This window comes from Chelonoidis abingdonii, chromosome 5 (genome assembly GCF_003597395.2).
Source record: "Chelonoidis abingdonii isolate Lonesome George chromosome 5, CheloAbing_2.0, whole genome shotgun sequence".
Taxonomy (NCBI): domain Eukaryota; kingdom Metazoa; phylum Chordata; order Testudines; family Testudinidae; genus Chelonoidis; species Chelonoidis abingdonii.
In genome coordinates, this window is record NC_133773.1 from 69567194 (window position 1) to 69593835 (window position 26642).

The 26642-nt window shown below is 41.6% G+C and overlaps 1 protein-coding gene across 2 annotated transcripts in view; it reads left to right on the top strand.

The window, feature by feature from the left end:
- KLHL2 (kelch like family member 2) overlaps positions 1-26642 on the top strand; it is a 105213-nt gene that overhangs the window by 72624 nt on the left and 5947 nt on the right. Inside the window, exons 1-8 of one of the 2 annotated variants that reach the window (XM_032785266.2) lie at positions 3606-4181; positions 6038-6147; positions 8010-8126; positions 9125-9274; positions 11394-11511; positions 12325-12522; positions 13255-13356; positions 16059-16187. In XM_032785266.2, coding sequence (XP_032641157.1) covers positions 4064-4181; positions 6038-6147; positions 8010-8126; positions 9125-9274; positions 11394-11511; positions 12325-12522; positions 13255-13356; positions 16059-16187 — 1042 coding nt within the window. In that variant the 5' untranslated portion in view covers positions 3606-4063. Of the gene's footprint in view, positions 1-3605; positions 4182-6037; positions 6148-8009; positions 8127-9124; positions 9275-11393; positions 11512-12324; positions 12523-13254; positions 13357-16058; positions 16188-26642 lie in introns of those variants that run through there. The other variant, XM_032785265.2, reaches the window with a different exon arrangement.

Consider the following 26642-nt stretch of genomic DNA (forward strand, 5'->3'; position numbering starts at 1 on the left):
TACCACAAAATCAAGAAGGTCTAACCTTATGTTTACAATGAATGCATTATTAATACTTAATTGATTCATGCATACAAATATTTGATGCATAATCTGTTTCTTGTGTAGATTTCATACACACAGTTTCTCATGGGAAGTGAGATTGCTGATGTCCACATTCCTAAGGACAGCAGGTCAGACATTACTACCTGTGGCTTCTGGCTGGTACAGTAATAGGAAAGCTGTTTGCTGCCTCTGGATGTAGAATATGCAGGGCAAATCGCAGTATCTGCAGCAGATAATGTGAGGAAGAGGCAAGAGCCTAGTGGCAGCTTCAGTTCCTCGCTGACTTTTCTTTTCTCATCCTTGTTCCCCGCTCCACTCCCTCCAGCTTCAGCTTTTATACTTCTAGTTGTTCAGCTGCTCCCCCTCTGCATTCTGTTAGAAGTTTCTTGTTCTTTCCCTTCCTCTTGGTTCCTCTCTGGATCTGATGAGCTTCAAATCTTCCCTGATTCTTAGGCAGTTCTTGAAGAATCCCAGTTTAATGGAATACTTCAGAGGAGGCTATACTCAGAGTACCTGCCACTAGACCTGGGTGGAGAACAGCAATTCCATTTTGCAGAGGATTTCAGATTTTGTGTTTGTTCTGATCTGTAATAAAAACCCTAAATTTCAAAATTCTTAAATGCAGAAATGTGAAGAAAATTCATTAAAAAATTGAAACATTTAATTTTAATAATTTCAAAACAAAATTCTGCCTGACAGCTGACAGGGAGTTGGAAGCCCTGGCTCTGTAGCAGTCCACGAAACAAGCTGCTGAGGAGCTGGGAACTTGGGAGCTGTGGTTCTTCGAGCTCCTGGGCCAGATGGCTCCCAGGCAAGTCAGAGAGCTAGGGAAGCTGGCAGGAAAATAGAGCAGTTTTTGAATGGAAATTCATTGAAATCAGCACATCTCTATGGAGCATTTCAATGTCAACAAGTCAGCATTTTCAGATGAAAGAACATTCCACTGGAAAATTTCTGGCCATTTCTATCTGCTACTCTATCTAGAATGAGGAATTTCTGGGAAACTTGGAAGAATAGAAGATTGAGGTAAACCTTACCGTGAAACAGGTAAAACCAAACCACAATCAAGTTGTTGTTTCATGCAGCAATAGTACAGAGATGTAGAATATCACTCTGAAGTAAGATTAGGATCACTAGTGTTGCCAGCTCTTGCAGATGCATTGCCTGTTTTGTGATATTAGGTGTTTAAAAAGCCTCAGATCCAGAGGTTATGTGCTAACATGAGAACTTCAGCTTTTATATTAAAAAATAAAAACAAAAAACAAAAAAAAAGTAAGGTGCTTTTCTGGCCCTTGTGGTTGTGGAGAGAAGCTTGAAAATGTGAACCCGAAGGGCTCAAACCAGAAGGCAAATCAAAAGATCCCAACCTTTTAATATTTTGTTTAAATCACAAACTTTAATCCAATCACTTTTTGGAATACAGATCATTAGTTTTTAATGGATGGGGTTGGAAATACTTGTTCACTTAATTTCAAATTAAGATTCTGCTGTCCCTCTTGTGGTTCTGTTAGTTAATGTGAAACATACAGACTGGTTGGTTGTAGCAGTACACAAGAGGTGTCTTAAGCATTATAAACTGTGTGAAGGCAGTTATGTATTCTACCTTCAACAGTGTACTATCTTTAGATAAATTATTGTTGATGAGCCATTAAAAGTGATCCCGTTCAGTTACTGTGTTCTTCCCTATTTTGATTTCTCATTACAATAATTCATTTAGCTGCAATTTCACTTGTCTTCTGCTAGAGGATATGAATCAAACAGTTAACAAGATCTCCTTGGTAACCGTCTAACTCTAAAGAGGCAGCAGATAACAGCTTAGCCTTTTTGGTAACTAGAATTTATTCTGGCATCCACCTGCTGTGATGAAGTTCTCCTTTGTCCCTAGTGCATCAGACTGCAGGTTCATAGGTTTTCTCTGCTACCAGTAGCACTCAAGAACCTGAATCCTTGTATTGACTATTTTGTGGATGGTTTGTTCTCATTTTTCCTTTCTTCACTGTGGCCTTCACCTGCTCATTTTTGGCTTTATGCTTTATTTTGTGCCTAACCTCATGCCAACCCCTTTGCGTAAACAGAAGCGGTGTGCCAAGTCTTCATTTATTCACTCTAATTTAAGGTCTCGCATACCAGTAATACATTTTAATGTTTTTAGAAGGTTTCTTTCTATAAGTCTATAATATATAACTAAACTCTTGGTGTATGTAAAGTAAATAAGGTTCTTAAAATGTTTAACAAGCTTAATTTAAAATTAAATTAAAATGCAGCCTCCTGGACTGGTGGCCAGGACCTGGGCAGTGTGAGTGCCACTGAAAATCAGCTCGCGTGCCGCCTTCAGCATACGTGCCAAAGGTTGCCTACCCCTGGCTTAAACAGTCTTCCATTTCTTCAAACCCCTGCTTTCTTTTTGTCCAGCTCCTTTCTAAAATCTGTTTCTGTCCTTGAGGTTCCTTCCTACATTGATTTTTCTCATAGATAACATTTCCTGAGTTTTCATCTTGTGTATCTTATATTTTGTTCGGATTGCAATCTCTTCTGAGCAAGGAACATGTCTCTTCCTATTCTGTAAAGTACAAAGTAAATTTATGGTACGGCATAACTCCAAATCACTTGTTAAAAAGGTGTTTACATAATTGACGGTTTACTATTGATTATAGAGTAAATTGGGTACTTGAATTGCATGGATGCTTAAATATCTTGATTGGTTTTATTAGGGAAGGATAAACGAGGGCTTCTGTACCTAAACTTTCTTTAAGGATTGGATTAGATCAGTGGTTCTCAACCTAGTTACCATTGTGGGCCGTATATGCACCCCACTATGTGTTATGTGGTCAGCATCCAATGATACCTGTATGACCGTGAGAATGTCACATGGGCTGCTGCTGTGTGTGGATTGGGCCGCGAGTTGAGAACCACTGGATTAGATTAATTTAAGGATAGTCACTTCTCCTGCTCTACTTCCTTCCTCTCCCTTGAAATTCCATTGCTTCTTGCCTATCTCTTTTATGTACATCTCCACAACTGGCCTATGCCTCAGTTCATTCAATTGGCCTTGGCTGCCAACCCTTTTCATTCTCTAGGAAGTCTTATGTTCAAAGTTTACAGAATCTTATCCCTACATGGCTTAAAAAGAGAACAGAAGAGGTGGAAAATTCCTCCATGCCCTTATTTTACTTAGAAGGTAAATCTATTCGTTTGCTTTTGAGCCTACTCCTAGATTTGAAGATTAGATTTTCTTGGGAGTGGAAACTTTCACTGAAATATCTTTGAATCCAAACAAGATATTTTGCAAGCAAAGGAGCTGTTTCAAATCGCCTTCTCATGCTTACTGCTTTAAGTGACACACATTGTTCATACAGGGTAACTCATGCAATTATTTTGGTTCATCTTATTTACTGGTTGTGTGTGTGTGTGTGGAGAACATACACTTATTTCAATGCTCATACACCTTATGGGATTCTAATTAACTGTATCAACTCAGGATAGGGAACTGGGCATCATTTTGGGCATCTCAGCTAAGACCTCTGCGCAAAGTGCTGCTGTGGTCAAGAGAGCAAACCATGTTAGGCTACATATAGAAAAGGATGGAGAATAATAGAGATAACATTGTAATGTTGTTATATAAATTAATGTTACTGCCCTGTTTGGAGTAATGTGTAACTGATTATCCCATCTCAGAAATCTATTACAGTATTAGAGGAGGTTTAGAGAAGGGTGGTGAGAATGATAAGGGGAATGGGAGCACTGGTACAATGAGACATTGATTACCTTAGGGAAAGAATAAAAGGAGACATGAAAAAAGTATATAAAATAATGAATTGTATAGAGAAGGTAGATCAAGAATGTCTATTCTCCTTATCTCATATCACAAGAACTAGGGGACATTCAATGAAATGGAGAGATGGCAAATTTAGATGATGAAAGATAATGCTTTTTACTCAACTTGTAATTAGATTGCAGAACTCATTGCCCCAGCATGTCATTGAGGTGAAGAATTTAGGAAGATTCCAAGAGAGACTGGATGCTGTTATTGATGATAACTCTAACTATAACAAGACTAACCAATGCTAAAGAGTATAGAAGGGAAGTAAAATTGCATGCTGCTGGATTTAAACCAGTCTCTAACCATTGGAGATTAGGTGAGACTATCAAATGTGAGGAGTGGTGAGGTGAAGGAGGAAGTGGGAGAGCAGAGATTATCTCACATCTTATTGTGAGGTTTCTTGAACCTCCTTGTGAAGCATCTGATGCTCTCACAGTCAGGGACACAATAGTGGACTAGATGTCTTGATCCAGTATGGCATTTCCTATGTTTTATGCTCACTTGTTTTTGTTAAAATCTGTTTAAATATTCATCAAAAGGTTTTCGCATAGGGAGGTTCTGAAGACTCATGTATGTGCTTTACTGAAAAATCAGGCTTCTCAACCTAGAAATCTTCAGTATTCTTTATAACTCTTGGTCTTAAACATCTTTGTCTGTGGTAGTGTATGTCATGCATGAAGTATTATATTGTATAATACTGGAAAAGGCTTTAAAAATATAACTTTGGTTTTAATCTGTTTTGTCTGCTCCTGGCTGGTGTGTTTGTTTTCTGTCACTTCAAAGCAAATTTTTAAATTCCTAACATCAAACTGGCTGTTCTCTGTGATGAGACAGGTGATGAGAAAAAAATTCCAGTTAATAACCAGGAGGCTACCTTTTATGCCTATTTATAAGCAACCATGTCACTTCCAAGACACTTAACCAGTTCTTTCAACCCATTTGGTGAAGAATATCATCTTCGCACTTCTTTGCTCTAAAAGATATTTTAAAAAAATCCATCAGCCCCCTAGTCCATACAGAGGGACAAGGCACTTAGTACCAACCACAACAGCTCATGGCAGAGTCCAAACCTTCAGGGTGTAAATACTGAAGGAGGGACACAGCTGATGCCTCTTCTGCTTAGGAAAGTGCTACATCCTGGACAAGTGCTCTGTGTGCCAAGCCTTCTTTCCCAGGATTTACAAGTCCAGGGACACATAGCTTAAGCAGTCCATGCATGTCACTTCAGACCCAGAGGTGACAGTTATCACCAGAGTGAAGCTGAATAGACCAGCATCAGTCAAGTACTTCCTTAAACTGAAGGCTTTTAGATGTAGCATGCTCTAATTGTTAAAGTGAGAGGCAGGCTTCTATTACAAATAATAAATAAATAAAATGTCTGGCTCTGCCACTGATTCACTGTAGACCTTGCTCAAGTCATTTATCTTCTTTGTGCCTCAGTTCACAATCTGTGAAATGGTTATAGGAGTTGCTCCTAGGGTGGCTGTGATGCTTAATTTAATGTTTTTAAGAGTCTAGATATGCTCTGAAAGGAAATATAGATGTGTAAAGTAATTCAATTATTTATGCTTGCTGAAGTACACGTCAGATGCACGTCACTGAGATCAGTTCTAGAATGCTAACTGTGCAAAATTACTATTAATGTTGAGGATTGTACTATAGGCTGTAAGTATATATCCAAACAACCTATAAATGCATATTCATGTTGTATTTGAAGCATTGGTGTACACCTTCCAATATAAAACTAGTAAAATATGAACAAGGGATCTTAAAATAAGGAATTCCCTATGGGCAAGTGGTGTGCCAACTTGACTTTCAAAGAATATCTTAAATTGAAAAAAATCTGTTTAATCACTATGAAAATTACTTCTAATGCAAGTTTTCAGTTTCATTACTATAAAATGTGAAAAGTTATTTTTATGAAACTTTAACGTTTAACTTTAAAAATAACCTTTGCCTCTTTGAAAATGTATATAAAAGTTGTCTGCTCTGCTTGTGTGAAGGCAACGATCAAAACTTGAGGTACCAGAGAATATTATAAAATAAGGTATTGTTTATAGACTTACCAACATATAGTATGCTAAATCAATCTTGCTTTTCATGCTATTGTTTTATTGCTGCTTGTAAACTAAACTCAATGGTGTATGCTAAAGAGAACTTTTTTCTAAACAGAACAGCATTTTTCTGATGTCATACTTGGTGAAGAATTCCTCAACCTTGGTGTAGAACAGGTGTGCAGTTTAATATCCAGTGACAAACTTACAATTGCATCAGAGGAAAAGGTAAGCTACATCTATCCTTTCTTCCTTTTGGGTAGACAAAAAAAGTATCCATTCTTCTCAGATCTTACATAATTTTTTGGATGGATTTTTTTGTTAATCCCTCAGTAAAATGGTTTAATTGATTACACACACGTAGTGTTCTCTGCACTTTAGGAAGTTTTTACAGAAATGCTGTCAAGGTGTTAAAACCTTTCAGTTAATCCCCTGACAGATTTGAGCTCTTAAGGATTCTAAGAATGCATTTAACCAGTTGACTCACAGTTAAAAAGTTAAAGCTCCCAGCTTTGGGGTAAACCAATTAATACATGTGTTAATGCAGCAACATGTATGTAGTAATCTGCTAACAAGGGGACATACAATAAATTGGGTTTTGCTTTAATTTAGCTGGGCAAAATAGTGTTTTCGAAGAGTTTTTATATACCTAATACTTTTAATGTAAAGGGTACCAAAGTGGACAGCTGTCAAGCTAGATTGGTCTTCAGATTTAGGAGATCAGTGTCCCAATTTAAAAAAATAAAGAGTAGGGAAGGGCTGCAAAAGAGATTGCTAGATAACTGTGTATGACCAAAGCATCTTTAAGGTATCTTTATGTTTTCCCAGGCAGCCAGGTCCTGGGTTCCATTGGAGTCAAAGGCAGAATTCCCACTAATTTCAGTGGGACCTACAATTAGCCCTTAACAAATACCTAACTAATTTGATTTACAAATATTTTCATTTTGAACATATACATACAATGTTTTTTTCCCCATTAATAATGTGCTTATCTCTCTAAGGAGAGCTGAGGCCAGCCCATAAAATCTCTTCAAGAGGAGGCTAAATCCCCCTGTTCAGGCACACTTAACACATATAAGCTTATTTGAACACAATATGTATAGCCAAATGGTCACACATGTTTTATATAAACTAAAAAACATTTTGAAGCCCTTATGAGCATAAGAGACACAGCCATCCTCTTAGAACTGATGCCATGTTGTTATTCCCATGGTATCGTGAAAGTCTAGTTCTCTCCCACACAGAAGTGCTTGGGGAGAGGGATAGCTCAATGGTTTGAGCATTGGCCTGCTGAACCCAGGGTTGTGAGCTCAGTCCTTGAGGGGGCCACTTATGGATCTGGGGCAAAAATTGGTCCTGCTAGTGAAGGCAAGGGGGCTGGACTCGATGACCTTTCAAGGTCCCTTCCAGTTCTAAGAGATTGGTATATCTCCAAATATTATTATTATTATTATTATTTATTATTATTTATTATTACTTTTTAATATATAAATGTCTGTCACTAGAAAGACACAGTTTTAATTCTCTGATTTTATAGAAACAGTGAAGTATTGTGCAGTGGGAGAGAAATCACACTTGTCTTGCCCTAGTTAGTTGGTTATAGACTTTAGTGAGAGTCAAGTGTGATGACACCAGCAAAGACGCAAGGGGATTAGTTATGGCTGGTAGTTATGGACTTCAGAACCTTAAGAAAAAGTAGCGTGGGGAAATATCTTTACTTAGATGCAGGCTTTTATTGAGTTTACAGCACTAACTAAATTAGTTCCTATTGGAAAAGTTCAGATTAGATTTGTTGACAGCTTTCATAATAGTGAGAGTAATTTGACAGTGTCCTAATCCACTGGGAGTTCTCATTGAGGAACCAGTAGAGTATGTATTCAAAAAGAGATTGGCTCACGTACGCACAGGAATATTATATAGGATAACTTATGCTGAAAGGATTGGAGTGGCCAGTTTATGTGGCCTCCTGTTTTTATGCTTCAGAAACTTTGGTTCAAATGAAAATTGGCTTTGGGTTCACACTTGTACTTTCATACTGATGAATTTGTAAAACAGGTGGGGACTAATGGCATGTATTTGTTTTCTGCAAGGTTTTTGAAGCAGTGATAGCATGGGTAAACCATGACAAAGATGTGAGGCAGGAGCTAATGGCACGCTTGATGGAACATGTGCGGCTGCCTTTACTTTCCCGAGAATATTTAGTTCAGGTAAGCAAAAAGAAGACGACTTCTAGCAAGAATTTACACATGCTGGTTTTACTATGATCCTGTCTGTCAGCAGCCAGATTTACATCAGAGTAATTTAATTATGGTTTAGTCTAAATGTAATGCTATACCAATAGTTTCAAATGAATGCTTCCTTAATACATATTGTAAATAAGTGATTATTAATCTGACTTTAGATTTGGGCTTCCTTTTGTAATGTAATCCCTTATATAGCACGTGTTTTTAGTGATTCTTTTCATGATTTTAATGGTTAAAAGTTAATGTTTTATATTTTAGTACATGGTAGCTATGTTCTATCATTTTTAAATATGTAGAATTCCGTGTCAGAGGAAGTCTATTTTATGTAGTTTAGATATACCACAGTTTTGCCAGTTTTGTAAGGTTATCATTTTGAACATAAGGTTTGATTAGTGTTAAGATGCTTATCACAGGTAATTGGCATCTTGGTCAACAGCAGAAGAAAACTCAACGGAGTTGAGTATAAATGCTGAAGTGTATTCTTTACCTTCTAAGAAGCTTGTGGTTCTCCAGATCAGATCACTGTTTGTAAAGAGCAAATATAGGTCATTTTGGTGGTCTAAATTTTGTTCACTCTGTTTCTTGCTATTTTTCTGTATTAAATTTTCTGTTTAACGGGATCCTCTTGTTCAAATAGTTCATTTTATCTGAACCTCTCACATTGTGATTTGGAAAAACTAGAAATCTGCTTGACCATCAAGAAAATGACTAAAAACACTTGCCATTGCCTAAAATTATATATTCCATTTAATAATTAGAAGGGTCTGTATTCTCCCATTTTTTTTCCCTAGGGACTTGGCATATCAACATCATGGTGTTTCCAGCCTTTAATTGGCTGGGGTATGATCTACTAATTCAGTGCTTTATTTTTTCCTTGTAATGTAGGTTTATTTCACTTCAAATTGTGATTTGTGTTTTACTTTAAAATGTTGACACCTTGTCAAACTTTCATTAATGCACAGAGGGTTGAAGAGGAGACGCTGGTAAAGAACAGCAGTGCATGTAAAGATTACCTCATTGAAGCTATGAAGTATCACTTACTGCCAACTGAGCAACGAGCATTGATGAAAAGTACTCGAACCAGACTGAGAACACCTGTAAGCCTTCCAAAGGTAACTTCTAACTTGGTGCCTTCTTTATATTCAGTTTTGTCTAAAGTCTGGGATGAAAGTGTAACACTGGATTGGGCTGTAACTGGGGTTCTCCATTACACAGTCTTCCTACTAGAATTGTTCACCATTGAGAAAGGTGCAACATGGTAACAGCTTAGATCCTAAACTGACTGACAGAAACTTCTTATGGAGCATAAAGCTCATAAATGTCTCTGTTTTGGCTCTTCAAGGAATATATGTTATAGAATTGTACTATTTTTGAGCCCACAGAAGTTATGGTGCTGCTGTAGCATCTTAAGAACTGAAGTTATGGGTCTGGGGTGGGAGCGGGGAATGTAAACCTGGATAAAATTATGTGGTTGTGTCTAATTCTGGAGTATTTTAAATAATCTCATTTGTTTTCAACTAACAGTACTTGTGTTAAATACCTAGGCTCCTCTCCTCTTTCACCCAAATACAGAAGAAGTTTGATCACAGTACTATTATTCCAACTCAGCAGTGGCAGAATAGGAGCTAGATGTCAATGCCATTCCTCTGACTTCTGCATATTCAGTGAAGCTTTGCAACTAGTCTTCCCTCAAGAGGACCAAATCAAAGGCTAGATTCTGCTCTCAGGTGCACATTCACAGTCCTCACTGACTTCATCTAGAAGCTGGATTCTCACACTGAGGGCAGAATCCCCCCTCAAAAGTTCCCAGAGTATCTCTTTATCTTCAGCTTCCTGCAGAATGTGCTTACCACAACTGAATGTGATGGTTGGGTGGGAGGAAGAAAAGGAGACGGTGCTCTTCCCAGAGTCCTGACTGCATTTGGCTTATGGGGGAGGCAAAAAGGGGTCATACCTAAGTGGAACCTCAAGGGGAACAGGAAGTGGCCAGACCAGGTGGAGCAGTGACCCACCGTGTGCAGTGGAGGGAGGGGAGATATTTATACCCCATGCATTCTGGAAGGAACTCTCCCATCAGTCATCGATCCACATCATTTACCCCCCCACACATGGGATCTGAGTCTAACCAGATGTTTATGATCTGCTGTTGGCATTGCACTAGTACACTTTTTTCTTTTGGGATTGGTAAGGAATTTTGCCCTCACTGCCAGATTGGCCAGTGCAGGGTGGATTTTTGTCACTTCCCTGCAGCATATCTGGTGGGGTAGGTAAGGTTAGGTCAGGATGTTGCAACTTAGTATATAGCAGGTGGCCTGTGCAGGATTTGTTACAGAGGGGCTCTGAACAGTGTTCAAAGAAGAACTAGATAAATTCATGGAGGATAGGTCCATCAATGGCTATTAGCCAGGATTGGCAGGGATGGTGTCCCTAGTCTCTGTTTGCCAGAAGCTGGGAATGGGCAACAGGGGTGGATTACTTGATGATTACCTGTTCTGTTCATTCCCTCTGGGGCACCTGGCATTGGCCACTGTCGGAAGACAGGATACTGGGCTAGATGGACCTTTGGTCTGACCCAGTATGGCTGTTCTTATGTTCTTATTCACTGATAATCAGGAGTTGGAAGTGGATTTAGAGGAAGACACCACCTAAGGAAACCGGGGAAAGGGAGATTGTGGCTCCTAATTCCTGGCATAGTGGGGAGACAGCTCCACCTTTTTATATCCACCCACCCTCTCTTAACCTTCATATGAGAGAAGCATGGCAGGGTCCCAGCAATAAGTTTGGAACCAGCTTGGAAAGGGGAATATCTGACAGCAGACCTCCGAAATAGGTGGAAATTATTAAGGAAAGAATGATGACCTGCACTGTATGATTTATTTCCAGATATATGAAGTGACTAAAGTTGTGACTTAATTAAACTACATCCATTGCATCTTATCTTTATTCCTGGGTGGCCAGGGCTATTTGAATCTTTCCCATACAGCATGTATAAAAAGGCCTGAATTTCCTTCTGTCTTGCCTCAAATACTGCCTTTGCCGGAAAGATCACAAATTGCATGTTTCAGAAATCTTTTTATATTTTCCTAACTTGTAAGATGTTAGGGATATATTTGGATGAAACATCTTTTGATTATTGGCTGTACAGAGAAATGTTTTTCTTTAGCACTTTAAAGCCTTTCAAATATTCCCATATGTGCAAATAAGCAGTAAATGTTGTTGATCCCCTTGCAGTTGATGATGGTGGTTGGCGGACAAGCACCAAAGGCCATCCGCAGTGTGGAATGCTATGACTTTAAAGAAGAGCGCTGGCATCAGGTGGCTGAATTGCCTTCCAGAAGATGTAGAGCGGGTATGTGATGTGTAACTTAAGGGCTCTGTCTACAGCAATATTTGAAACCATGCTTCTTCTTTCTTTACTACTTATTCTACGTGCCCTGAGAAGTGCTGAGCATAGATTTCAATGGGAGCTGCAAGTGCTCATCGCCTCTAAAATTCAGGCCACTTACTTAAATTACTTTTTAAATATGGATTTAGATGCCTAACTTTAGATCACTCAAGTTTGAAAATTTGGTCTTTATCTCTTTGTGCTTCAGTTCCCAATCTGTAAAATAGATCTTGCAATGATATTGAGGGTAAATCCATTAATGTGTATGGGATGTTCAGATACTACAGTGATGAGCATCATTTTATGTTTAAAGAATATAGAGAGAACCGTTATGTAAAAATATTGTTTAAAATATCATGGAATGTAATACACCTGAGGAGCTATAAGCAGAGAGAAATCCAGACTGCAGAGCATTTTTGCGTTAATGTCATGTAAAATTTAACATTTTAAACTGAATAAATTGTCACTAAAAATCTGGTTATACACCTCTACCTGTTATAACCCCACCCATTATAACACAAATTCGGATATAATGCGATAAAGCAGCACGTGGGAGTGGGGAGGTGGGAGCTGCACATTCCAGCAGATCAAATCAAGTTTGATATAACGCAATTTCACTTATAACGTGGTAAAATTTTTTGGCTCCTGAGGACAGCGTTATATCAAGGTAGAGGTGTATAATGCATCTATATTATAAATTGTTACTTATTAAACGCTGATGTGCTGAACACAGAAGAAAGTCAGTGGTAAGGAAAAGTAAACTCTTGTTTTTTCAAGGTATGGTGTACATAGATGGACTGGTTTTTGCTGTCGGTGGTTTCAATGGCTCCTTAAGAGTTCGCACAGTCGATTCCTATGATCCAGTGAAGGACCAATGGACCAGTGTTGCTAATATGCAAGACAGGAGAAGTACCTTGGGAGCTGCTGTATTAAATGGGCTCTTATATGCTGTAGGAGGATTTGATGGGAGTACAGGTATTTTATCTTTAAATACTACTGTGTTGGTTATTACAGTTTTAGCTACTATTGAAATAATCCTGTCCGATTTACTTACACATCTCGATATTGTTCCTGGCATTTCAAATGAAAAAGACCAGGAAAGCCAACTAGCCTTTTGTGTAGTTGAACATTCACAAATCATGTACTATGTGGAAGCAATGATCTGGGCCCCCACTTGCTAGAGTGCAGGTTCAAAAGGACTCAACAGCATCTGAGCCACTGCAGAGCCAAATTTCCTCCTCACTGTCCTACTACGGTACTCTGACAACTCCCTCATGATAGAACTGAGCTTCGGAGCCCCTTCCTGTGTGCACGTAGAATAGATTCTCTGTATCTTTTCTGTAATGTAAATATGCACACTTATTCCTAAGTCTTAGTGACATATGAAGTGTATGTGCACACGCACAAGCGATGTGCACATGTATGTATGTACATGTAAGTGTTGGTGAGCAGAAGACTGTACCATATAGCTCATCATTTAAAAAAAGAAAGGAAGACATTTTTCTGACTCTCTACAAAGAATTTATTCACCATTCCTTCTCTAAACATCACAGTATGTTGTGGGCTGTCCAAATAATACTTCCCAGGCCACATGTATAGCCATTAATGGTGATTAGAAAAAAGCTTGACTGCAAATCTTAGCACAGAGAATGTCTAAAGACTGGATACTGTGAATATGTCAGTCACAGATTTGTTCTGTTTAAACAGGTTTATCATCCGTAGAAGCTTATAATATGAAGACTAATGAATGGTTTCATGTAGCTCCAATGAACACAAGAAGGAGTAGTGTTGGTGTAGGTGTTGTTGGAGGTAAGTTTTTGTGTCATCTGATAATGTTAGTTGTCCTGTCTGTGTCACTGTCTATACATGTGTAAGATTTTTTTTCTCACTCAAATACTACATGTACAATAAATATATAGAATGGAAGAGTATTTGCATAGCGGTGTAGTAGTGATGGCAGACATCCAAATGTCCTTGTTGTTAACTGAGAATAAGACAAATACAGTTCTGAAAGTTTCTGCCTTTTCTCTCTGCTAGTATTCAAAAAGTGGGGTAGGGAATGGAACATTCTCAACTAAAAGGATAGATTAGTGACACATTCAGTCAGTGACAAAATAGAGAGAACCTTATGTCTGCAAGTAGGGAAAAAGTTAGCACAACCATGTATGCTATTTTCTGCCACATTGGGGAGCAGACTTTAAACTTCGTTTATATTTTTTCAAAACTCCTCTGTGAACATGGTTATTCAGCTTATGTGGACAGAGCTTAACTGTTCTAATTGCTTTTTAAAAGCCATCTGAGAATAGGAAATATTTTGGTCATTAGACTAGGAGATTAGTTTATTACCCCATCTTAGAGGGCCTTTAAGAAACATGTAGATTATTATATTCACCCGCTATCACTGTCACATCTTTTAGTAGAAACTGCTTTTGTTATGGTTTATTTTATTTAGAACAAAATATTAGAATAGATTTTTAAAATAGTGTTGACTGGGCCTGAGATGAACTCAGATTTGTACCCTGCCTATTGAGGAATTAATAAGGATACAACCCAGAAGTGAAGAGCTATCCAGAAGCTTTGTGCTCTGAAGCTGATAAAAAGGTAGACTGTGGGCCACGTTTTCAAAGGGACTTCAACTCAGCCTCTGGTTGAACTTCTTTGTGTGCTCTCATTTGGACATGTCAAACCATTGTTTTGCACACAAGTGATAGTACTTAAACATGCCTGCAGAGAAATGTGCACAAAGTAATGTGGAAACCATCTGTTAAATAGTTGGCCTAGTACACCTAAAGCAAACTGAAAAATTTCCATAAATTTATAATTTGATTGCTTCCAAACAAAGCTAGCAAAGTTTGATTCAATAAGTCATCTCTCTAATAGCTCTTCATTGGTGTAACACAGAAATTTGAGCTACTCTGTTAGAGGTGTGGTTTTAATGGTATGGGAGCTGTGACAGGTTGAGTCACAGAAACCCCCTTGGGACTGCCACCTGATGTGCTGAGACTACCTCTGAGCCTGTTTTCCCTGGTACCTTGGGACTTCAGAACCCTGCCTTGTTGAGCCTACTCCAACACAGACCCAGGAACTGAACCACATCCCCCAAAACTGCAGACTTAACTGAAAACAGCTTAGAAAGTGCTCCTGTCTCTAGTATCCAGATACCCAGTTCCCAATGGGATCCAAATCACAAATAAATCCATTTTACTCTGTATAAAACTTGTGCAGGGTAAACTCATAACTTGTCCGCCCCCCATAACACTGATAGAGAGATATGCACAGCTGTTTGCTCCCCCAGGGATTAATTACTTACTCTGGGTTAATTTATAAGCAAAAAGTGATTTTATTGAATATAAAAAGTAAGTTACCGAGCAAAATAAAATAAAGCACACAAGTATAAGTCTAATACAGTAGGAAACTGAATACAGGTAAATCTCACCCTCAGAGATGTTCCAATAAGCTCCTTCCTAGTCTGGGCCCAGTCCTTTCCCCAGTACAGTTCTTGTTAGCTCAGGTTAGTTCTTGTTAGCTCAGGTTGTAGCTACATTTCTCCTGACTGCCACCTGTTTTGTTCTGTTCCACCCCCTGTTATAGCTTTGGGAAACTTTTGTCTCTGGGTCCCCATCCCTCTTTCTTAATGGAAAAGCATCAGGTTTAAGATGGATTCGAGTACCAGGTGACATGGTCATGTGTCCTGTGAGACCCCAAGTCTTCATTCTTCCTGGTCTGACTCTCAGGAAAGCTTGCAAGTAAATGGAGCCATCTACAATCAGTTGTCCTGGTTAATGGGAGCCATCAAGATTCCAAACCACCGTTAATGGCCCACACTTTGCATGATTACAATAGGACCTCAGAGTTATATTTCATATGTCTAGTTTCAGATACAAGAATGATACATTTATACAAATGGTGTGACCACACTCAGTAGATTATAAGCTTTAGAATGATACCTTACAAGAGACCTTTTGCATGAAGCATATTCCAGTTATGTTATATTCACACTCATTAGCATATTTTCATAAAATCATATGGAGTGCACTGTCACAGGAGCCTCTTGCTGTCCCTGTTCTGAAAATTTAAGCTATAGAAAAATTCTCCACCCTGTAATTTCCCAAGAAAGGAATTGGCTAGCTTTCAGTGCTGCACATATATGAAATGGTTCGCCTTTGTGGAATTTTTGATTAAAATCAGAGTGAGTGGCACCGGGTTCTTCAGTTGAGCAACCCAGCATTTTTTATTCATATAGTTGCTGAATCATGGAAACTCACATCAACTTAAAATAACAGGGACCAGAGACTAGTACTTTTGGCTAACTGTTTTTATGTAGGACCTTCCCCTTAACCACTCGACTGTTGTTTTTCATAGTCTGATTTAGAGAGTGTAAATGAATCGATGTTTTCCCTGTTTGCATATATATAGGACATCAGAGTCTACATACCTGTGTCTGTGTATTAAAATACTTAGATTAATCTGTGCATACTGTGGGGCGGGGGGCTTGGCGATTGCCTTTCTAGGTATGCTGTATGCTGTTGGTGGCTACGATGGGGCATCACGTCAGTGCCTTAGTACGGTGGAATGCTATAATTCTAGTACAAATGAATGGACCTATGTTGCAGAAATGAGCACTAGACGGAGTGGAGCAGGTGAGTGAACAGAATTAACAAAATGAATGCAAATTATTGTATTGCAACCACAGAAACACGTTATTCCTTAAAATATAAAATACAGGCTGACTTTAATAGGACACTTCAGAATATTTACTTTTATTGTATGGTGTGGTTGACAGAAGCACTGCAGGTTACAAATGCAAAAGTGTCCATACAGGTTAGGCAAATATTAACTGTGCAGGGGTTTTGTTCCTCCTTTTTTTTGTACCTTTTCATATTTACCTACTAGACTTCGTAGGCTTCTTATCATCATATGGAGTAATCTACATGGAACGTCACATCCAGTGCTTTTACATTTCCAACTAAACTCCATTAAGCAGCTCATTGAATCACAGAAATCAGATGAGAGAGCCCTATGTCATCTAGGTCATCCTTTGTCAGTGGAGAATTGCTTTCTGTAATAGGGATTTCAGTCTAACTTGACCTGTGCAAAGTGATTGGGCTTCCACCATCTCCTTTGAAAGACTTGTTCTGCAGTCTAATTGATCTCACTGTTAGGAAGTGTTCTCCTTATATTTGTCCTTAAATTTCCATTCCTTAATTTAATCCTGTTACTTTTACTTATACAACGTTTGTTTCATCCTGAATAACCCCCTCATTACCTGTTGTTTACACCCTTCAAGTATATATAGGCTATCATGTGCTGCCATCCCCCCATCATTTAGTCATGCTGTACACTTTTATCTCTCTTAATCTTTCTTCATAAGTAAATCTCTTGTATCCTTCTTTGAACTCCCTTCAGTTTTTCTTTCTGGTATTGAAGTGCCCAGAATCTAAAACAGTAATCTAAGTGTAATCTCATGTGTTTTTTATTTTAAATATAACTCAAAATGCCAGAGTGACATCCACTTCTTGTTCATTTAGATGATACTAATGCCATTTTGGGGCTGTAGAAGTATTTCCTAAGGCCTTGTTAAATTGGGAACTCAAGTCTAGTTTGCTGATCATTGTCATCTCTGTCTTTTGGTATTCTAGGTATTTCCAACTCATTGAATAGTAGTTTATTTCTCCAGATGTTTTCATGTGATCTTTTCCAAATCAAATTTAATTTTGATATTTCTCTGCCTATATTTCTAGCTTCTTCAGGTCCCTTTGTACTCTGGATGTCTTCCATGGTGTTTCTAGGCATACCCAATTTAGTATCCAGCAGGACTTGCATTAATGTGCTGCTTTCTCCTTTTCCTGATGATCAGAATAAATATTGCTGTAAATAAGACCTAATGGAACTTGGATTCCTAGGTGTACCCCAATAAATTTTCTACCACTTCTCCAATATTACACCTTGCCTTCTATCATTTATTCTAACTTTATTTATTGAACTCTGTCAAGTTTCTAATCTATGTAGCAGTACTTAAGTCCAATCCAAATTAATTATTTTTGAGTAGTAATTCATGACACTGTATTAAAATATTTACTAAAATCCAAATACTTCATCTACAGAGTTCCCTTCGGAGACCTATTTTGTAATTCTAGCTAAAAAATAACAAGAGTTTGATTTGTTTATATCATACTTGCTTAAAGTAACTTGATTATTTTTTTTACCTGAAATTACAAAATTAGTGCATCAAGGAATCACTATATATGTAATATCTGGATTCTTAGTAAAGCATTTTAGTATCTCATAAAATACTACTAACTAAACTTCTTCTTCAAGTGATTGTTCATGTAAATTCCAAGTGTGGGTTCACCATGTGTGCAGTCCTCGGAAGATTTTTCCCTTAGCGATACCCATCGGGACAGCTGTGGAGCCCCTGGAGTGGTGCCTTCATGGCGGTGTATATGGGTCCCTTCCAACCCACTGCCTCTTCAGTTCTTTCTTACTGCCAGTGACGGTCGTTGGAGCAGCTTTCCCTAGAAGCCAAGCCAGGGTTGCACTTATATTGGTTTTGTTAAATGCTGTTATTCGATCAAACAGAAAAGGGATGGAGTTTAGTCATGCACGCACACATTCATTGCATTCCAACCCTCATGCACCCACATACTCTTACAGGCGGAGAGTTACCGGAGACAGCAGAGAAAGCCAAGAAGCCGAAATATAGTAGATCTGGTGTGTCCGCCTACAGTCACGGATCCAGGACAGCGAGCAGGTCAAGAAGCAGGGGGCTTGTGTGCATGCCTTCTTCCGTTTTTTGAACTGGGCGGCTCCTGTCACGTACACTGAATTTCCCTTCTGTGTCTGTCACTAAGAAGCATGTCCAGGCCTTATTCCTTTCATGCATACTAAGTTCTTCTTTTCTTTACAGCACCCCATGATTGCCTTCTCAGGGCAGACACACCTGGCTCCGGGCTCTTTTCTCCTTGCAGTTCCTCTCTTCCCAGTCCCACACACACTCCCTTGTTCACACTCTCTCTGATTGTGTGATGGAATATTGCAAAACTTGGAGGTCTATACAAGTGGTAACTGAAAAGGTTACATAACTTGCAAAAGTTACAAAACTTAAAAGGCTATGCTAACAATAACTAAAGTTACAAAGTTTACCAGAAGGTTACAGAACCTAATGATCATACTAGCAATGACTGAAAAGTTACAAATCTTACAATCGCATTCATCTGGATTGAGCAGCTTTACGTAACACTTTCTGAGTAGCAGCCGTGTTAGCCTGTATCCGCAAAAAGAACAGGAGTACTTGTGGCACCTTAGAAGAGACTAACAAATTTATTTCAGCATAGACTTTCTTGGGCTACAGCTCACTTCTTCGGATGCATAGAACGGAACACACGCTCTGTATGTATAAATATCTCCTGTCTGTGTGTTCTGTTCTATGCATCCGAAGAAGTGAGCTGTAGCCCACAAAAGCTTATGCTGAAATAATTTGTTAGTCTCTAAGGTGCCACAAGTACTCTTGTTCTTAACATTTTCTCTCTTTCTTGCATTTAGCAGGCGATTTCCTAGTGGACTGTTATCTGTTTTTCTGTAAATAATTTTATAAGTTGTAGTTAGTAGTTGTAGTTAGGTTTTAGCTGCGGATTTCACCCCACACCACCCTTTGCTCCCGCCGGGGACTGGGGCATGTCTTGGCCTCCGGGTTTCAAGCCGTGTGGATCCTGCCCGAAGCCCGTGCTAAGGGGAGACTCACATGACTCCTGTCTGAAGTGCCAGGGAGGGGCACACCAGGCCGACAGGTGCAAGATCTGCAGGGGCTTCAAGCCCAGAACTAAAAAGGAGTGGGACTTTCGGCTGAAGCTCCTCTTGATGGAGTTGGCCCTTCGTCCCCAGACAGCCCAGGCAGCATCTGACCTCACGCTCAGTACTTCAGTGCATAGCGTGCTGGCCTTGGTGCGGGAGGCTTCAGCACTGAGTAAGGATTCAGTTAAGGAATCTCAGTGGCACCACAATTCCCGAGCACTGAAGACCGCCTCCAGTGCCAGCACAAGGCACCATTCCCATTCGCCAGTGCCATACAAAAAGAAAAGAGCAGACAGAATATGGAGCAAGCAGGCACCAGTGGGGTGTGTCCTGCATTGGGACACTCAGCCTAGGCCCCATCTATACTGGCACTGTTGACTTCAGTTTTGTAGGGAAGTCTGTCGAGTCTGGTCCTGGTGGACTCCCTAGTGCACGAGGAGCTAGAGGACGACATAGGCCTTCTGTCCACACCAGACACATTTGAAACGGCCAGGGACTTGATCGCCATGAATGCACAGTCCCCTGCTCTGGCACTGGCACCGGCTTTACAGAGAGGAACTGTGCCATGCAAGGCAAGCCAGCATTGATGCAGCACCGATCATCCTCACCACGGCACCATTCCCCAGCACTGTTTCAGTCTGCACCGCCCCGGTCACTGAGATCGGACTATTCTTCGGAGTCGGAGGCAGATTTCTATGTCTCTAGGGTAGCCGGTACCATTCCCAGCACCATCTGAGGCAGAATGAAGGTCAAGTGGTGCCTGTGGCAGTGGCCCTTTTGGACATCGTGGGCCTACCATCAAGCCCAGGGGCTAGGCTCCAGATCCCTGTCAGTGGCCTCAGAGGTTCAGATCCCTCCTTCAGCCACCTCGGTAACCCAGGAGTCTCCCCATTAGAAGGACACAGACATCCAGGTCAGTGCCGGGCACCAACGCTATCCCCTGTGTCACTCAAGGTATTGCCACTCAGGGCAACCCTTGTGAGTCAGAGGGTCAAGAAGACCCAGTGCCCCCAAGGGCATCGTCCTCTTCCTCCCCAAATGAGGCGGTGGCGGGTACTTCTATTATGCTGCCTGCTATAGACTCCAGAGCATGTCAGGACCTGCTTAGCAGGGTAGCCCAGAACCTAAATATGCAGGCAGAGGAGGTCTCTGAGGAGACTGATCCGATGGTAGACATTCTGATCCCTAAAGGACCTTCAAGAGTAAGATTACCCAAGACTATCCAAAACACCGCAAAGGCGTTGTGGCACACACCTGCCTCTGTTTCCCCATGTGGCCAAGGGGGTGGAATGCAAATACTTTGTGCCATTGAAAGGGTACGAGTGGCTCTTTACCCACCCGCAGCCAGGTACGCTGGTGGTGGAGGCGACTAACTACAGGGAGCGGCAGGGATAGCCGGGGTCTGCCCCCAAATCCAAAGACGCTAAGAAGCTGGACCTCTTTGGTTGGAAAGTGTACTCCACTGGGGGGCTCCAGCTTCGCATAGCAAATAAGCAGGCGGTCCTGGGCCATTACTGCTACAACTCCTGGAATACCTCCGCCAAGTTTCAGGAATTGCTCCCTGTAGACTCCCGCTCCGAGTTTGGCACAGTCTTGGAGGAAGGCAAGGTAGTCGCAAGGACCTCACCACAGGCTGATTCGACTAACCGCACGATGGCTACTGCCATAGTCATGAGGCGCAGCTCATGGCTTCAGGTCTCAGGGCTTCCTCATGAGGTCAGAATACTATGCAAGACCTACCCTTTCACTGCTCTGGGCTCTTTTCAGAGCAAAGAGACTCTGGGCTTCTGGGCTTGGGGATTCGCAGGCAACCCTTACATCCCTGGGAATACACATGCTGACCCCCCAGCAGAAGCTGTTCAAACCTCAGCCTGCCCGCACGCTTTTACTCTGTTCCTCCCAGACAAGATTATAATAGGAAGCGGGGAAGGAGTAGTGGATGGCGCCCTGCTCAGTCCTCTGGCCACAGCCGAGCGGTGGCAAAACAGCCCTCGGCCTCAAAACCAAACTTTTTAAGGTGCACCTGAGGATGGAGCACCAGCCCAAATCATGGATCCTTCCCCTCTCTTTGTGAATCGTCTGTCCCATTTCTACTCTGCCTGGTCTCAAATAACTTCAGACCAATGGGTCTTGAGCACTGTAGAATTGGGATAGTCTACCAATTCTGTTCTCTCCCACCTTCCACCCACCCTCCACGTCCCTCTTCAGGGACCCTTCTCACAAGAAACTTCTAGTGCAGGAGATGTAAATGCTCTTGCAACATGAGGTGGTAGAGGAAGTTCTTCTGGAGTTCAGGGGCAGGGGTTTTACTCTCATTATTTCCTAATCCCTAAGGCCAAGAGTGGGTTCAGACCCATTTTAGACCTGCAAAACTTCAGATTCATGAAGAACTTGAAATTCCACATGATCTCCCTGGCTTCCATCATTCCCTTTCTGGATCCGGGCTGCCCTCGACTTGAAGGACATGTACTTTCACGTGTCCATAATCCCATCCCACAGATGATTCCTTCGATTTTTGGTCAAGAACATCCACTACCAGTTCACAGTCCTCCCCTTTCGCCTATTGGCAGCCCCTTGGGTGTTCACTAAGTGCATGGCAGTCATGGCAGTCTTTCTGAGGAAATAACAGGTGCAAGTATTCCCGTAGCTGAGCAACTGGCTAATCAAGGGTCGTTCTCAGGCCCAAGTGGAGGACCACATGAGCGTTGTGCGCATGACTTTCCTCAGGCTTGGCCTCATCCTGAACATGGCAAAATCAACCATAACTCCCACTCAGAGGATAGAGTTCACTGGAGCCTTCCTAGACTCCACCCTGGCCAGGGCTTCTCTTCAGGAAACTTGTTTCCTTGCCATGAATGCCATCATAAAAGATGTCAACAGATTTCCCAACATGACTGCGTGGAATTGCTTAAAGTTGCTTGGGCGTATGGCGGCTTGCACATCTGTGGTACAGCATGCCAGACTGCAGCTATGTCCCCTTCAGGCATGGCTAGCCTGAGTTTACAAGTCAAACCAAGACCACCTAGACAGATTGGTCACTCTTATTTCCCAGGTTCTCGAGTCCCTATGATGGTGGCTCGACCCACAAACAGTATGTGCGGGAATACCCTCCTCCAAACCTCACCCAACACTGTCACTAGTCACAGATGCGTCAGCAATGGGATGGAGAGCGCACCTAGGCGATCTCAGGACTCGAGGTCTGTGGTCCAGACAGAACTTTCGCCGCACATCAACATCAAGGAGCTGCGTGCGGTGCACCTCACTTGCCAGACATTTCAAACCCATCTACAGGGCAGATGTGTATCAGTACTGACGGACAATATCCTATATAATGTTCTATATAAACCAAAGGTGGTGTTCACTCCTCTCCCGTGTCAGGAAACCCTCAAGCTGTTGGAGTTCTGCATTACCCACTCGATACAATTGGAGGCCTCATATCTTCCGGGTTCGCTGAACGAACTGGCCGATCACCTCAGCAGGTCTTTTCACGGCCACGAGTGGTCTCTTCGCCCCGACGTCACCATCAATATTTTCCAGATAGACCTGTTCATGACATGGCACAACAGGAAGTGGCAGCAGTTCTGCTGCTTCCTGAATCACAGCCAGGGCTGGCTCGCGGACGCCTTTCTCCTGTCCTGGAAAGGGTGCCTGTTGTATGCATTCCCGCCATTCCCACTCATCCACAAGGTCCACATCAAGGTCTGATGAGACAAGGCGTTGTTAACCTTGATAGCACCAGCATGACCATGTCAGCACTGGTTCACCATGCTGCTGGACCTGTTGGTGGATACGCGTATAACTCTGCCCCTTATTCCGGAGTTGATCACACATGACCATGGCCACCTCGAGCACCCCACTCTAGAGTCTCCCCACCTCACAGCATGAAAGTGCCATGGCTGAACCTGTTAGAACTCCTATGCGCAGATTCCATTAGGCAGGTGCTCCTTCTATGCAGGTCTTGATTCCCTTCATCTTGGACTATTTACTTCATTTAAAGCAGCAGGTGCTGGCAGTATTGTCAATGAAAATGCACCTGGCCACAATTTCAGCTTTCCATCCTGGCTCAATAGACCGTTCAATATTTGCTAACCATATGGTTGGACACTTCCTCAAGGGGCTAGACAGACTGTACCCTCAAGTAAGAGAGACGATTCCCCCATGAGATCTTAATCTGGTGCTCTCGAGACTGATGGGCGCTCCCTTTGAGCCCCTGGCAACTTGCTCTCTCCTTTACCTCTCTTGGAAGATGGCATTCCTCGTGGCTATGACTTCGGCTAGGACGGTATATGAGCTCAAGTCCCTGACATACGAGCCCCCTTATACTGTGTTTTACTAGGACATGATGCAGTTGCAGCAACACCCAGCTTTTCTCTCAAAGATGGTGTCAAGGTTTTTTCCCCACTTTGAACTTTAGAGTACAAAAAGTGGGGACCTGCATGAACACTTTTAAGCTTAATTACTAGCTTAAATCTGGTATGCTGCCACCAGCCAGAGTTTAGTGTCTGGCACACTTTCTGTTCCCTCTCGAATACTTCCCTGGGGAAGGTCCAAAACCCCTTGGATCTTAAAACAAGGAGAAATTAACCATCCCTCCTTTACCCCCAGACTTTCCGTCCCTGGGTTGCCTTGAGAGGCTTCACACAGATCCAAACTCCTTGGATCGTAAAACAAAGAGGAATTAACTTCCCCCTCCTTTTCCCCCACCCATCCTGGTGAGTTCAGACCCAATCCTTGGATCTTAAAACAAGGAAAATCAATCAGGTCTTTAAAAAGAAAGCTTTATTAAAAAAGAAAAGTAAAAATTATCTCTGTAAAATCAGGATGGAAAAATGCTTTACAGGGTACTCAGATTCATATGACCAGGGGACCCCCCCCCGCCTTAGATTCAAAGTTACAAGCAACAGAGGTAAAAATCCTTCCAGCAAAAGAACCATTTACAAGTTGAGAAAACAAACATAAGACTAATCCGCCTTGCCTGACTATTACTTACAATTCTGAAACATGAGAGACTGATTCAGAGAGATTTGGAGAACGTGGAATGATGTCCCGTCCCTCTCAGTCCCGAGAGCGAACAACAAACCAAAACAAAAAGCACAAACAAAGATTTCCCTCCACCAAGATTTGAAAATATCTTGTCCCCCTATTGATCTTCTGGTCAGGTGTCAGCCAGGTTTACTGAGCTTCTTAACCCTTTACAGTTAAAAGAGACATTAACCCTTAACCATCTGTTTATGACAGATGGTTTTGCAATTTCATATGAATCAGGACATTTTTCTGCCAATGTTCTTCCCTAAGCTACATGCCAGTAACGGAGAACGCGTGCTCCATTCCCTGGATGTCAAATGGGTGTTAGCCTTTTACATCGAGTGGACGAAGCCATTTAGGAAGTCAGCCCGCTCTTCATAGCAATTGCAGAGAGGATGAAAAGGCTACTAGTGTGATCCCAAAGGATCTCTTCTTGGATCACGGCTTGTATCAGGGCATGCTGTGATCTAGCAAAGATGCCGGCCCCACTGTGGACAGCTCACTCCATGAGAGTGCAAGCTTCATCTGCAGCTTTCCTGATGCAGGTCTCTGTTCAGGACATCTGCAGGGCAGTAATGTAGTCATCTGTTCACACGTTTACATCACACTACGCCATCACACAGCAGGCCAGAGACAATGTCTCATTTGGTAGAGCTGTGCTACAGTCTGCAACTCAGTGAACCCCTCCTCTGGGGGACTACTTGGGAATCACCTACTTGGAATCAACGTGAGCAATCACTCAAAGAAATAAAACAGTTACCTACCTTTTGTAACTGTTGTTCTTTGAGATGTGTTGCTCATGTCCATTCCAAGACCCACCTGCTTCCCCTCTGTCAGAGTAGCTGGCAAGAAGGAACTGAAGAGGCAGTGGGTTGGCAGGGACCTATATACACCACCATGAGGGCGCCACTCCAGGGAGCTCTACAGTTGTCCCCAACAGGTACTGCTAGGGGAAAAACGTTCTGATGACTGTGCACACAGCGCACACACACCTACTTGAAATGGACATGAGCAACACATCTAGAAGAACAACAGTTACAAAAGGTAGGTAACTGTATTTTACATTAGCTTGGAGATGAGAAGTAGATTAAAAACTAGCCAAAGGATTATAAAAAGGGCACTAATAAATATTAGTGATAGCTATCACTAGTTTGCAATTGAATTTTATGATTGGAAATGTTTGCATATAAGCAGGCTAGTTATTTGAGTCATAAACAAGAGTAGTAATTGATGAATTGCAGCAAAATTTCAATTTTCAATCTGCTCCCATATCTATTTTAACCAGTGGTACAACGGGGAGTTAGAATTTGCTTTTACAAACTAATGTTGCTTAATGCCTATGGCCCAGTTACCCAACAGTGGCTAGATTACAAAGAAACATAAGAATGCTGACACCGAGCATTGTCACTCCTCACTTTATTAGGTGCTTAGACAGTTACTGGGATTCCCAAAAGTCTGAGTTTAGCACCATATACAATTAATGGATAGAGAGAGGCACCTCAGAATGGGATTTACAAAAGGCAGCACGTTAAGTCTCTTATGCTAGATATCTCTGTGGGAGATATTGAGGAGAGGGGTGTTTCCTGAGTGTCTCCACTGTGGATAAACACTTAAAGGAATGGAGCCAGAGTGAACGAGCATGAGACTGATGCTGTAGCCTGATGGTTAGAGCACTCTTATGATGTGGAAGACCTAGAATCCAGTCCCTTGCGCCAATGAATTATTTTAATTTATGCCCAATAGAACAACTTCAACAGGAGAGACTGAGGGAGCCCATGTCAAAATATCTCAATGTCCAGTGGTTAGAGCACTTACCTGAGAGATGACAAATCCGTGTTCTAATCCCTTCTTCCCCTCAGGTGGTGGGGGGACTTGAACCAGAGATCTGCCACCTCCCAAGTGAGTATCCTGACCACTGGACTAAAAGTTAAGAGGGAGTTCCTTCTTCTCTCCCTGGCTATTTTGTGGAAGCTCATTTATAGGGTCCCGATCTGGCAGACAGGCTTGGAGCTACTAGATTGGGCCTTGCTAGTGAGTTAGGTAGAGGAACACCTCTCTTCCCCAGGTTACAGCATCGCTGGGACTTGGGCATCTAGATATCTAGAGTGGACTGCAGTGTGCATGAGCAGGAGCAGATACGTAGGCATCTAGGAAACTTTTACTGCAAAAAATTAGGTGCTGAGCTAGTATAGGCACCTGCACAGATCAGCTGCAGTTGAGTTGGGGTTTTGTGAATCCCAATGGGACCTGGTTCTAGGATTTAGGCACCTAAAGTTGTA